The sequence below is a fragment of the Paramormyrops kingsleyae genome, chromosome 23 (genome assembly GCF_048594095.1).
Source record: "Paramormyrops kingsleyae isolate MSU_618 chromosome 23, PKINGS_0.4, whole genome shotgun sequence".
Taxonomy (NCBI): domain Eukaryota; kingdom Metazoa; phylum Chordata; class Actinopteri; order Osteoglossiformes; family Mormyridae; genus Paramormyrops; species Paramormyrops kingsleyae.
Genome location: NC_132819.1, coordinates 12,728,488 through 12,741,240, shown reverse-complemented (window position 1 = coordinate 12,741,240; position 12,753 = coordinate 12,728,488). Strand labels below are relative to the sequence as shown.

The following is a 12,753-nucleotide window of genomic DNA, read 5'->3' as shown; positions in this document are numbered from 1 at the left end:
TCATTCTACCTGTACAATGACAATAAAGTCAAATCTAATCTAATCTACTGTAATCTAATCCAAATTTATCTACTGCATCCAATTAAGATTCTATGTAAACAGAAGTTGACCTGTTTAGTTTCATCTTGTGTAAAAACTTACATTGTTTAAGGTAACGGGTTTCCATGCAATTTTCTAGTGTGTCAACTAATTCAGGATAAGAGTGTGGATACAAATATGCTGTACTTTATAAATACAACTTAATGAAACTCAATTCAATTTAATTCATTTTTATTTGTATAGCACATTTTAACAACATTACATTGTCTCAAAGTGCTTTACAGACTCAGAGAGGGAGCCCATCCTCCAGGGGCAGCAGTGGAAGCCCTAACCTTAACCAGACTCAGAGAGGGAGCCCATCCTCCAGGGGGCAGCAGAGGAAGCCCTAACCTTAACCAGACTCAGAGAGGGAGCCCATCCTCCAGGGGGCAGCAGAGGAAGCCCTAACCTTAACCAGACTCAGAGAGGGAGCCCATCCTCCAGGGGGCAGCAGAGGAAGCCCTAACCTTAACCAGAATCGGAGGGGGAGCCCATCCTCCAGGGGGCAGCAGAGGAAGCCCTAACCCTAACCAGACTCGGAGGGGGAGCCCATCCTCCAGGGGGCAGCAGAGGAAGCCCTAACCTTAACCAGACTCGGAGGGGGAGCCCATCCTCCAGGGGGCAGCAGAGGAAGCCCTAACCTTAACCAGACTCGGAGGGGGAGCCCATCCTCCAGGGGGCAGCAGAGGAAGCCCTAACCCTAACCAGACTCGGAGGGGGAGCCCATCCTCCAGGGGGCAGCAGAGGAAGCCCTAACCTTAACCAGACTCGGAGGGGGAGCCCATCCTCCAGGGGGCAGCAGAGGAAGCCCTAACCCTAACCAGACTCAGGGGAGGAGCCCATCCTCCAGGGGGCAGCAGAGGAAGTCACATGAGCAAGATGGCAAAGTCCCACTTCACACTGTCCCAATTTTAAGATTTGAGTTTCAAAGCGGAGGGCAGGCAGGTGATGGCAGGCAGGTGATGGCAGGCAGGTGATGGCAGGCAGGTGATGGCAGGCCAGTGTAGATGCTGCTTCTGATGGCAGGACGAACAGTAATGCAGCAGCAAGGCTTGCTGGACTGCTTGCAGGATCACAGGCAGAAGGGCGATCAGGCTGGAAAGATGCCACGAGTAATAGAGATGTCACAGGCTGCAGGGTAGGCAGCATATCTTGATAATTTGGGGTCTCCGGGCAGCACAGCCCAGGGGCAGTAGGGACACTAGAGGCAGTGCAAACACTTAGGTGAGTGCAGTATGTAAGCTCCAGCAGATATGGCTTTGGCAGCATATGTAGGAGGGAGAAGCAGGTGGGAACGCAGGCATGGGGAGTCCCTGGAACGTCAGTACTCCAGTTCCACAAGGGATTGTGCAGCTAGAGTGACAGCACTGACAGCTCTCTATAGGTCTGACTGGGAGTGAGCAGTTAGCTAGAGCTAGAACTAGAGTCCCTATAAGCTACACTAAAAAAGTGTGTTTAGAAACTTATGGCAAATCGCTAATCCGGGAACAGATCAAAATTCAGTTTGATGACGTCTGAATGCGCATCGCTATTGTACCATTGGCTGAGGTTGAACGGTCATAAAGCAAGAAGCAGCTGTATGGTTTTGTCTGACTCCTGACTTTGCAGGGTGCTGCCTCTAGGGGGCGGTGTTTTCCCACTCATCTAATGGACTTCAGCTTGGGCTTCCGCTCTGAAGACTGACCCAGCAGTGATGTGCACAGCAGCAGTCGACAGTAAAGTGGGTGGCAGTTTACTTACCAACAGAGCAGGTCAAACGTTCATGATAAAACAGCATCTTCCCTAAAAGAAGGTCCTTATGAAACTGCGTACTGGGTGATAACCCCAGCTTTTGTGGCAACTACCTTCTGCTTGAGAACTGAGGAAACGGAAAGAGATCAAAGCTCCTACTACCTGCTGTCTTCTTCTTGGTTTGGTGACCTGTTACTGAAGAAGACCTGGGACAGCATGTGGGGAGATGTCTGCTTCTGCTGGCCAGTATTCTGCAGGCAGGGGCTGGTTTGTTGTTTCTGGGGCTCGAAAAGTCACTTTTGGACCCCTGTGCCCCCCCTCAGATGTTTCAAAAACGAAATACGGATCCAGCGAGTAGTCAGAAAATCACAGCTAGCTAGTTAGCATCTCCTAAATAAGGAACTGTTTATTTAATATTTGGTGTAGTGACTGTTTGTGGCCAACAGGGGGACACCACAAAAATGTTGGGTGGTTTCAGTAGTGGTAGAAACAGCACCATTCTCTTGGTTAAAGGCCGTCTGGGATAAGAGTGGGAATGACCAGGTGCCAGGTCGTGAGATCATAATGGCTTTGAAAACGGCATCATTCAATAACACGCTGTAGTGTGGTACAAGGACGCTGTTTGATGACATGCTACGCCGCAGCGCTGGGCTTCAATAACTGTGTGCTCTCTGGTAGTGCTGCAGTAGGGTGTGAGTAGTGAGCCCACTGCCCCCCCCAGGGGCTTCTGATACTCACTATAGATTCGTGAGGAGAATCGACCAATCAAATGCACCTCCCCGCCCCCCACTGGAGTGACTCCAGGAGAGGCTGCTCCTACCTGGGCCTGACCTCCTTTCTATCTCTTGCCATCTCCGCCTTGTCAGGTCTGCTCTTGTAAATTCATATTTCTAAAAACATGCCACACACAACAATAACGTTTGTGCTTAGATAAAAGACATGATAAATAGGGCGTTCAAAAGCACCATTTCCTTCTAAGGGAATTGGGCAACCGCTAGTCACCTTCTGTAGCCTTGTCGTTGTTGTGAATGTGCATCTCGAATGCCCTGCCCTGGCCGTGCCTGGTGCTGCCACAGTCCTCCTTCTGCTGGAGAAGAAGGTGGCTTTACAGAGATTTCACTTCTAGGGTGATGGAGAGAGATTTCCAGAGGGCCATATAAGCTGATAAAAATGTCTGCAGACCTGTATAATTCTCGTTTTCTGAAACATTCCCAATTTCTTTCCCTTTCATTAAGGCAGCCCATTCCTCACTTCTTTTTGTCTTGCTCCGGCTGTTTTGCTTCGTAATTCAGATTCATGCGTAAGATGTTGCAGAGCGTGAACTTAATTCCACTCAGCAGCATTGCCTTAAGATCAGGGCAACACGGCTTACCTTCTTCCTCATTCTGTGTTTTCACATTTGTCACCCTTCCTTCCTCCGTTTCTGCCTCAACCTTTGCTCCACCTTCTACTGTGTAAATTACTCACATCGCCCCAAGGCCGGTTAACCCCTTAGGTGACACAAGCGGCCACCTAGGGCTCCATCTTCAGAACCACGTAGAGAGCCAATTTCACTTAGTCAGACAGGGGGCGCCGATGGTGAGTCTTGCCTAGGGCACCACGTGGGTTTTGTCCCGGTACTGCATTGGCCTTTAGCACCCATCTCCGCTGAAACGTAGTGCACCCATAAGCTGCAGTTCAGGATAAACTTCAGCGGCCTACAAGTTTACCTGTCGCCGTGGAAACCAGCTGGCGTCCCCCATGTGATGACGGAACTCTGGGTAAACAGGCAGGCTAGCTGTGCAGAGAACACAACTCTGAACTCAGCTGACTGGAGTGGAACTAAAATAAAAAGTGTAAAGCGCTGTGAAGCCTCTAGTCTGCATCTACCACATGTCATGTCCTGTTATGCCGCACACAGCATCAGCCAGCAGCCCTTTAACGGCCTGAGGTCGCCGGCACTTTCTGTACTCTGCCAGGTCTTCTTCGGCGGCTGATGTACGTTTAAACGGTCGCCTTCGGCTGAGAGCACAGTGACCCCCTGTGTCAGCAAAAGGCATGATGGGAGAATGACCAGGCGGTTTGGTTTAACAACTCTCCCTTTCATGGTGAGCAGGGTGGGGGAGGGGTGGGGGGTCACCATGGAGCTGCCTATCAGAATCTTACTGGAAGTCTTTAAGAAGAAAAAAATCTTTAAAAAAAAAAAATGGAGGAAGTGTAAGACAGAAGCAAACTGCAGGACTTGGCAGAGACACAAACACACACATTATGAGGATAAACACACACATTGGACCCCTCTGTCACACTATGGTTCAGCCAACCAGATGCCCACCTCCAGAGAGTCACATGATGCATCATTGCACATATCCTAAAGCCATCTGTATGGCCGACTTCTTCTTACTTGCATTGAGACTGAGCTCTGCCTTTCAGGGGGATGACTGGGCTCTTTCTGGAGCTAGATGAGGCTCCCCATTTACTGATTGCTTGCATTTATGCACAAACATAATCGGATAATGTTCTGGGGGGTATTTCACAAAGCAGAGCTTCCTGGTTAGCTGAATAACTTTAGTCAAATGCAAAAATTGTCCAATAGGAGGAGACATAGGCAATGGGCAATCCTTATATTTGGCTTAAGTTAACTGGCTAATGGAAAAAATCCTGCTTTGTGGAACAGCCCCGCCATTCAATTCAATTTATTTTTATATAGCGCCTTTCACAACAGAGTCGTCCCAAAGCACTTTACATGGATGTGCTGTGATACATAAAACATCATGAGAGAGAAATACGGAACGGGAAAAAGGAAGGAAAGAAATTAAATAAAGACACCCAGAAGAAAAGTTAATCAGTAAACAAAATGCAAAGATCCGACACACAAATAACACACAAATCCTTTACTGCACTCTAACCAGACTATGGGCTCTTCCATTACATTTCATACAGATCGTTGATAAGTGAAAGCAAATTCATCTAGACATTAAAAATGTATAATATTCAATGCGGTTCATACAGCTCTGATTAATAATTCTTTTGGACAGACAGGCCTAGCCTTAGTATTTTCTCTGGGATTATAAAATGATTATATATAACCATTATGAGACGATTCAAATGTTCAGGTAATTATCCAACTATATACAGTGATCATAGAAATTGCTTAATTCTGAAATAATGCTACAAACTTATTGGTTTCACAACAAAAGTCCACTGACAAGCAATATTTAGCATCTCTGCACATATCTTCCACACAGACTTTTTCTTTTTATTAACTGTCATAATTTTTTGACTCATTCATTCACTTCTTGCCATTTTGCTGTTGCTGTTGCAGTTGTCCTCACTGGCTCCCAAAGAGATACTAAACATAAATGTTTGGTGTTTAATGTTATTGCAAATGTGATACTAATTAAAAGTACCCAATGGGAATGCTTACTAACTGCTAATTCAGAACAGCACATTTAGAACTATAATCTGGGTTTGAATTTTACTACTGAAATTAATGTTTTACTTGTTTCTAATGTGATTTATGAATAAAGCATTGATCCATTTTCTGAAAACACTTATCCTGTTCAGGGTGGTGGGGGTCTGGCAGGATGTGACACCAACCCATCAGGGGGCACTCACACACCATTCACTCACACACCATTCACTCATACCTATGGGCAATTTGGTCATTTCAGTTAGCCTCAGCATGTGTTTGGACAGTGGTAGGGGGGAAACTGGAGTACCCCCCCCCCCAATGACACAAGGGGATCATGTAAACCCAGGCAGAGACTCAAACCCGCAGATGTGAGGCAACAGTGCTAAGCACTGCACCACTATGCCCCCCCCCCCTCCTACAAAGTAATGATTTCCATTATAAAATGAATAAATTTGCAATGTTTTTACTGAATAAGCAAACATCCCAGGACTTTCTGTGAGCACTGCTAATTGTTTGTTAAAGTGTCTTGTTTTCTGTTTCACGCTAAGCAAGGTGAGGACATCAACGATTCAAAATGAAAAAAGGAAATGACACATTATGCCTGCCAGCATGTCACCAGTAGCACAAGGCAATGTGTGATTGCACAATGTGAGATGGAGCCAGAGCACACAACAGGCCGCACTGACGGACAGGACGGCCCCTGAAGGCTGCTCCCCACGCAGCACTGGACAGTCCCTGTGACATGGGGACGGTTATCCTCAGTCCGCCTGTGAAGACTGGCACTCCTGGCCATTGGCATTTATCATCTCTTGTGCCTTCTTATACAACCTCCAGCTGAGAAGGTTCATTATGTCAGCAACCATCAAACTTGATGATAAAATGAGGCCACCAGTAAGTGAAGGAGGTCCATTCACCGAATATCACAGGCAGCCTCTGTTCATGTGCCGCCCTCCTGAACACCACTGGGCTGCTGTTTGTGGAGAGAACCACAGGAGGAGGGTCCAAAATGTTCCAGATGGCTTCACCGCTGCACCGAATCGCTCAGCTTGTGTTACAAGTCTGCTGGTGTTCTGGTCATCAGCTACATGGAAGCAGAGGTGTGGACGTTCAGTGGTCTCCAGAGAGCCCTTACGTGGGGCAGAGCATCGGGGTGGTGCGTGGCAGGGTGGGCTGGGGGGAGCTTTCCATTATTTTGACTTCCAGGTGTAACCAAGTGGCAAAGTGATAACATCATTCTGACTTTTGTATCCTTCGGGCTACGCCTAGAGTGTGTGTAGCACACAGTCCTGCAAAGTTTAGTAGTGTCCTGCTCCCTTGGAACTAGGTCGGTAAACCACAAAAGGATCAGGGTCGGATGCTGAAAACAGTCCTGAGGTCATATTGGTCTCTAATTACACTCTGAGTCCAAAACATAAGACAACAATACAACCAGGACGTACACCCACCCTCACACACAAGGAGGTTCACTGATGTAAACAGTCACACAAAAAAGATACAAAAACATACAAGATGTCCACGGAAATGCAATCACAATTACACAAAATGTTCACATGATGCAATTAGCCCTCAGTTAAGTTACAACATTCCGATTAACATCGCGCTTACTTTTAAGAACATGTGCAGCCGGCACGCTCATTTTAACGAAGTGCGCGTGTGATTTTGGGGTGCACGCGCGCGCGCGTCCTCTCTTGCGAGCAGCAGCTCAGTGGAAGCTGCGCGGATTGCGGGGCGAGGAGGAGTCTGGCGCCTGGCACGAGAGAGCCGCGCCGCACTGTCAGTTGAGCGGAAGCAGGGTCCCGGGTCGCAGCTTAGCCCGGACTTTCACAGAGGCTGTGCATGCATCAAGCCGGAGGCAAAACCCACCCTGGAGCGGGCAGACGGAACCGATGTGAGCGCAGTAAAAATTGCGTGCCAATCTGCGAAGTACGGAGAAGTTCCCCTTTCACTGGAAGATAGATGTTCGGACCCGGACTGGCATATAACGCAAAATTTGGCTATTTATTTGCTACAATTAATTAAATCGTATGGAGGGGAGAGACGATTCGACAATCGAACCACTAGAAAAATAAATTCCCTGAAATCTGAATCATATGTCAGCGGGGGACAGAGTGACAAGATTTGCTGGAGTACAAACAAACTATTTCCAATCTGAGCAGAACACGGGACTGCTGCTGATTATATCTGTTAACAGTAGCCGATTTTTTAAAAAAATTGCACCTCTTGGAGATGGACAGTAAACAAGAGCAATGACACGGGCTGGGGTGGTCATTGCGCTGACTCGCTACATCGCATCTGCACCAGAACTACAGACGGAGCAGGTGAGTAACTCAGACAGTGATCGGGGAGGCAGAAACTAAATCGGATGCACTGGATTTGAGCTTTTCAAATTTTTATGAGCACGGGCAGCTCACACACTACAGTCGATGAATGCGTTTGGGTGTTTTTATGCTCCGTGCACCGCGGCGCCACCGCGGCTCAGCTGATCTGGGGTCCACAGAGTTAATAGAAACTAGTGCAGAAGTCCCAGTACAAAATCAACACAGTACTGTATAATTATTATTGTTTTTGGAATGACAGAAATAAAACAACGTTTAATAAATATACTTCTGTTTGCACAGGACTTCTCTTTTGTAATGCTCGCGTGTGATTTTGGTGACACTGACTTGCTTCTCCCTCTCATACAGGCGGCCTATTTGCACCAAGCTTCAACCGATTCGCTCTAATTAGACTCAACAGGACTCCTCACCTGGGAACCCCTGGCAAGGCAGTCCTGCGCCACTGAGGAGCGAGGCTGCAATTTGACTCCCTCCCAGCTCCCCCAACCACAAGGGGGCCCTAGCTGTTGTCATGGGCACAGTGCTGTCACTGTCCCCTGGGTCCCGGAAGCCCAGTTACTTTGGTGACAGGCCCGGCTCCCTAAGCCACTACCCCACCTTGAGCTGCCGGCCGCAGAGCGCCCAGAACGACCCGAGCATAAAGAGGCAGCCCCTCCTGCTCCCCGCTCTCACCTGGAAGCGCCTCGTGGCCTCGACCCGAAAGAGGGGCTCGAAGAAGGGTGGCAACACGGGGCCCCCGCCCAGCAGTGGTCACATCCACCAGCGGGACGTATCGCACCTCAACCGGGAGAACGTCAGGAAGTCGGTGTCCTGTGCCAACCTGCCCAGTTATGAGGGCCCGCCCCCCAGCCACGGGCGTCCGCAGTTATCGTCGGCGAAGAAGGTGTCGCCCCGGCCCAGTTCGTCGCCCCGGCGTGTCGTCGTCCAGGCCTCCACCAGCGAGCTGCTGCGCTGCCTGGGCCGCTTCCTGTGCCGCCGCTGCTACCGGCTGAAGCAGCTGTCGCCGGCCGACCCAGTGCTGTGGCTGCGCAGTGTGGACCGGGCACTGCTGCTACAGGGCTGGCAGGACCAGGCCTTCGTCACGCCCGCCAACGTGGTCTTCGTCTACATGCTGTGCCGCGACGTCATCGACGGCGACCTGATGGCCAGCGAGCACGAGCTGCAGGCCACGCTGCTCACCTGCCTCTATCTGTCCTACTCCTACATGGGCAACGAGATCTCCTACCCGCTGAAGCCCTTCCTGGTGGAGGTGGGCAAAGAGGCCTTCTGGGGCCGCTGTCTGTGCATCATCGACGCCACCAGCGCCAAGATGCTGCGCATCAACGCCGACCCACACTTCTTCACCCAGGTGTTTGCCGAGCTCAAGAGCGAAGGCAGCTGCATGCCACTGGACTACGGCCAAGTGCTGGATCGGTGAGTGGGAGGATCTGTCACCGTTACCCACCCCTCAAGCCGCATACTTAACCTCCCCATTCTCCGTCGTCATCTCACCTGCTCTGTCATCACCCCCTTGCACATGTTCCCAGACTTACTCAAGTATCTCAGGTGAGGAAGCTCCGTCTTGGCACTTTACTTGCTGTTTTCTCAGCCCACGGATCTTGGGTCTTGTCATCCTGGTGGATTCCCAGGTTATCACTCCTCTCTGCACCTGAAACCCTACCTTTCACCCATTAAAGGTCACTCTAGCTGCCTGCTGCGTTATCCCTGCAGGACTGGTACCCTTCAGATGACTTACAGGTCTGAAACACTGCTTTCCAACTAGACAGGCCACCCCGAAGGCTCCACTTCGTAGTCTGGCCACAATATTCGCCCAAAGACTCTTCCTGCGCTCCTGATCTCTTCTTCACATAGACACACGCACATACACAGTCAGAGGGGAAGGGCTTTTCATCCACAAAAAGAAGTTTAATATAAACTCTTATGGACCAAACCTAATTAAAAGCACTTGGGACACCTCTAAACTCTAAACCGGTATGTTGCTAGATAACATGGTAACAGTTTACTTGACAGGAAACAAATACTTAGCAATAACTCAGTTACTACTGAAATACGAATCATGAACAAATATAGTCGCTACTTGAGACAAAAGATGTGTCACGATTCATTAATGGTGAACAAACATCATGTAAGACTAAGAGTTTGTGGTTAATTAATACATAAGTAACAGCATGCTATATTATTTGTGCCCTGTCAAGTAAAGTGTTACCAATAATACCAGCTAATTCCCTGGGAATTTAGCTTCTTAGACTGATGTGTTCTGATGTTAGATTGCTGACTGGTGTCTGTAGGTGGTTGCAGAAACTTCAGGCCGCATATCTTCTAGCAGCTTCCGTCAGATGTAAGGGCCGCCCAGAGCTGTGGCTTCTCTACATTTTCTCTAGCGGGGTTACCAACGTGGGGCAAAGGTTACGTTCACGGAGAGGTCACTGTCCGATGGCGGGGGACAGGCTGTTTTTGTTACTCTGGCACATGTACTGCACAGTGCCTGTGGCAGACTAATGGCAGTAATGAGATTAACTGGCCCTGCAGGTTCAGCAGCTAATCGCAGCTGCCTGACTAAATACCTCATCTCCAGGCATGGGGCCGCGTCTCCGGGTCTTATGGGATGAAAATGTTTGGGACCTCTGGGGGCATTATGAGGTGTTAGGTGGAAGAAGCATCCACTCATGTTAGACCAGATGCTAAAGTATAGGAGATGGAACTGGGCTGAACCGGACTGATGATCTGTTCTATACAGAAGCAGGCCATTGGTCTCTGGAATCAGGAACCTAGGCTTGTTGTTTATTCTCCCTGGCTAAGAGCTGCACTCTCATTGGCTGCTGGCAGGTTGGACACCACTGTGAGAGGAGATCTTGTTCTGCCTTGAGCTGGTGTCATGTGCTGTTTTTTTGTGGCTCTCAGCTGTTGTGACCTCTAATGCTCCTGCACTACCAAACTCATTTCCTACCTAACTCACACAACACAAGTTTACACAGATACACGCATACAGGTATGGATCAAAGCCTTGGTCCAACCCTAATCTTCCCTTCTCTGACACGTTTTACCTCACCAGTGCTCCCCATTCACCACTGGTGTTCCCTGTCTATGTTTTTTTTTAAAGCCCCATTAAGAGGTGGCCAGGAACATGCCAGTGTGTTTGGTCCCACTTGCCTTGCCACCTGCTGTCAGAGTGTACATGCCCCTCAGCTGTCCTCAGGTCACATGACCCTGTACCAGTCAGGATCTATCCAGTCATGACCCTCGACGCCATCCTGCTCCTATGGCTGCTTTCTGAATGTCCCCTGACACTGTGCAGTTATGCTCTTTTGCATCTGATCACCCCCTCTTCCTCTTCCTCCTCCATTTCTTCTTCTCCCTCCTCCTTCACCACCTTCCCTTCCTCCTTCTCCCCCCTTCCTCTTCCTTTACCTCCCCTTTCTCCTCCTCTTCCTCCTCCCATTCCCGCTTCTCCTCTTCCCCTTCCTGCTCCTCTACCTCCCCTTTCTCCTCCTTCTCTTCTTCCTCCTCCCTTTCCCGCTTCTCTTCCTCCCCTTCCTCCTCCTCCTCCCCTTCCTCCTTCTCCAGACGTAAGGGTTCCTCGGTCTCAGTGCAGTCCAGCTCCCATTTCGGAGTTCTCAGCCCGACGGCGAGAGACAGGCTTCCGAGTCACGGGGGTGTGTGCGTGCCGAAGCCCTGGAGCGCCCCCCCTGTCTCGGGACACGCACGCTGCCGGTCGCCCTCAGCACTCTTCTGATGGCCCTGATCCCCCGGGCCCCAAGGGCCCTACAGTGCCACCTATAGGGCTTACGATGGAACTGCTGACCCGGTCACTGGTGATTTTGCGGCCAAGTCGTTTCTGGATGAGGTAGCACTTCGCGTGGGAATTTGGCCAGTCAGTGCTCTAACCAGCCCTGGGGGGCAGCCTGGCTCAGAAGCCGCCATCGCTCTGTGAGCTGCGGGGACCCTGGAAAGCCATCGTGATTTGCTGCTAAGGACTCGCCTGTAGACCAGGGTCTTCCTGGATGGGGAGGGGACAAAAGACGTCACACCATAGAAACGTGCTGCCAGGTGACGAGTAACAAGTGGATACGACTTGCTTAAGTGGCATTGTGCATGTTTGCTGAAAACAGCAGATTTTCCTTTTATTTACTTTAGCTGTTTTTTGAACGTCATTGTAGTTTGAATGACTAAAATGTTTTGTTTTTTTTCATCTGCTTGATAAAATCAAATTAGTTTATCCCAGTTATGGGAGATCTGATGTCAACAGTGTTAATTTGTTAACTGCTATAATTATAGCTGTTATAATAATTAAAATTATTATAGGCGCGTTAATGTTATTGCTATGGGGATGAAGTAATTCTATTATTATTTAATTTTGTTCTTCAAAGTCTTGAAATCTCGAAGCATGTGAATTTCGACCAATGGCACCACTACTGTATAAAGTAAATGCATATCTTTATAATGCATCTCTTCGGATTAATATAAAGCACAAAGACAGCCAGTGTGTAACATTCCGAAAGCATTGCTGGAGCATTGTAGTAATGTTACAATAGCATTCTGAGTTGTGTGGGGAATGGGTGAAGAACGGGAGAAGAGGTGATGTGAGTGAGAGATACTTTTCAGGGTGAGTGGATGTGGTTACTGCCATAATCCTCCCCTCCCGCCCCCCAGTAAAACCCTGCTCTGTGGGGGCACAGAGTGGCATAATCTTGAGGTTGCCTTCAGAAACCCCGACCCCCCCCCTCAGCTGTGTTCTCTGTGGTTCTCTGTCACCAGTTGGAGCATCGCTTCTGTGTGGCTTTTGTAAAGTCACTTGCATAAGCGTACACAGGTTCATATTATTTACTTGTTTGGGAAAACTTGAAAACAAAATGTCTAAAGCGTTTGTTTCTTATTAATGTTGCAATGCACATTTTACTTTTTTATCATTATTTAATAAAGTTCTGAAAGAGAACCTCAGTGGAAGGTGTGTCGATTGACTGTGTTCATGTCAGGCACACAGACACACAAACACAGGCACTGTGCACATCCACGCAGCCAGCTGGGAATCCGTGAGCCCCACCCCCATCCTGATTAAATTCCTGCTCAGCCACAATGTCTGGCCTTGCGGTTAAAGCAGAGGAGGTCCCCAGAACAGCGAATCTCACATGGCCTCAGCGTAGCTGCTGCTCTTGGGGAAAGCTGGTTATTCTCTGTGTGTCGGTCTCTGCATGGTGTGCTGGATCCTTCCTAGTATCT

At 49.1% G+C, this 12,753-nt stretch overlaps 1 protein-coding gene across 2 annotated transcripts; it reads left to right on the top strand.

Annotated features, from left to right (window-relative positions):
• The first annotated feature begins 6,806 nt into the window (after positions 1 to 6,806).
• Positions 6,807 to 12,474, top strand: LOC111843836 (cyclin-dependent kinase 5 activator 1). 2 transcript variants are annotated; one of them, XR_002838259.2, is made up of 3 exons: positions 6,807 to 7,518; positions 7,885 to 9,081; positions 11,101 to 11,232. XR_002838259.2 is itself a non-coding variant. In XM_023811760.2 (3 exons), exons 2-3 carry the CDS (start codon positions 8,048 to 8,050, stop codon positions 11,267 to 11,269), a joined length of 1,071 nt encoding a protein of 356 aa, XP_023667528.1. In that variant the 5' UTR covers positions 6,807 to 7,518; positions 7,885 to 8,047; the 3' UTR covers positions 11,270 to 12,474. The 2 variants fall into 2 exon arrangements, 1 of the variants encoding a protein (XP_023667528.1); XM_023811760.2 differs by having other exon boundaries at positions 7,885 to 8,949; positions 11,101 to 12,474.
• Positions 12,475 to 12,753: the final 279 nt, after the last annotated feature.

Bases quoted from the DNA above. Each gene is read 5' to 3' on its own strand.
- LOC111843836 (XM_023811760.2), top strand. From the start codon at position 8,048: ATGGGCACAGTGCTGTCACTGTCCCCTGGGTCCCGGAAGCCCAGTTAC. The intron at 8,950-11,100 runs GTGAGTGGGAGG...CTCCTTCTCCAG, and splicing joins TACGGCCAAGTGCTGGATCG to ACGTAAGGGTTCCTCGGTCT.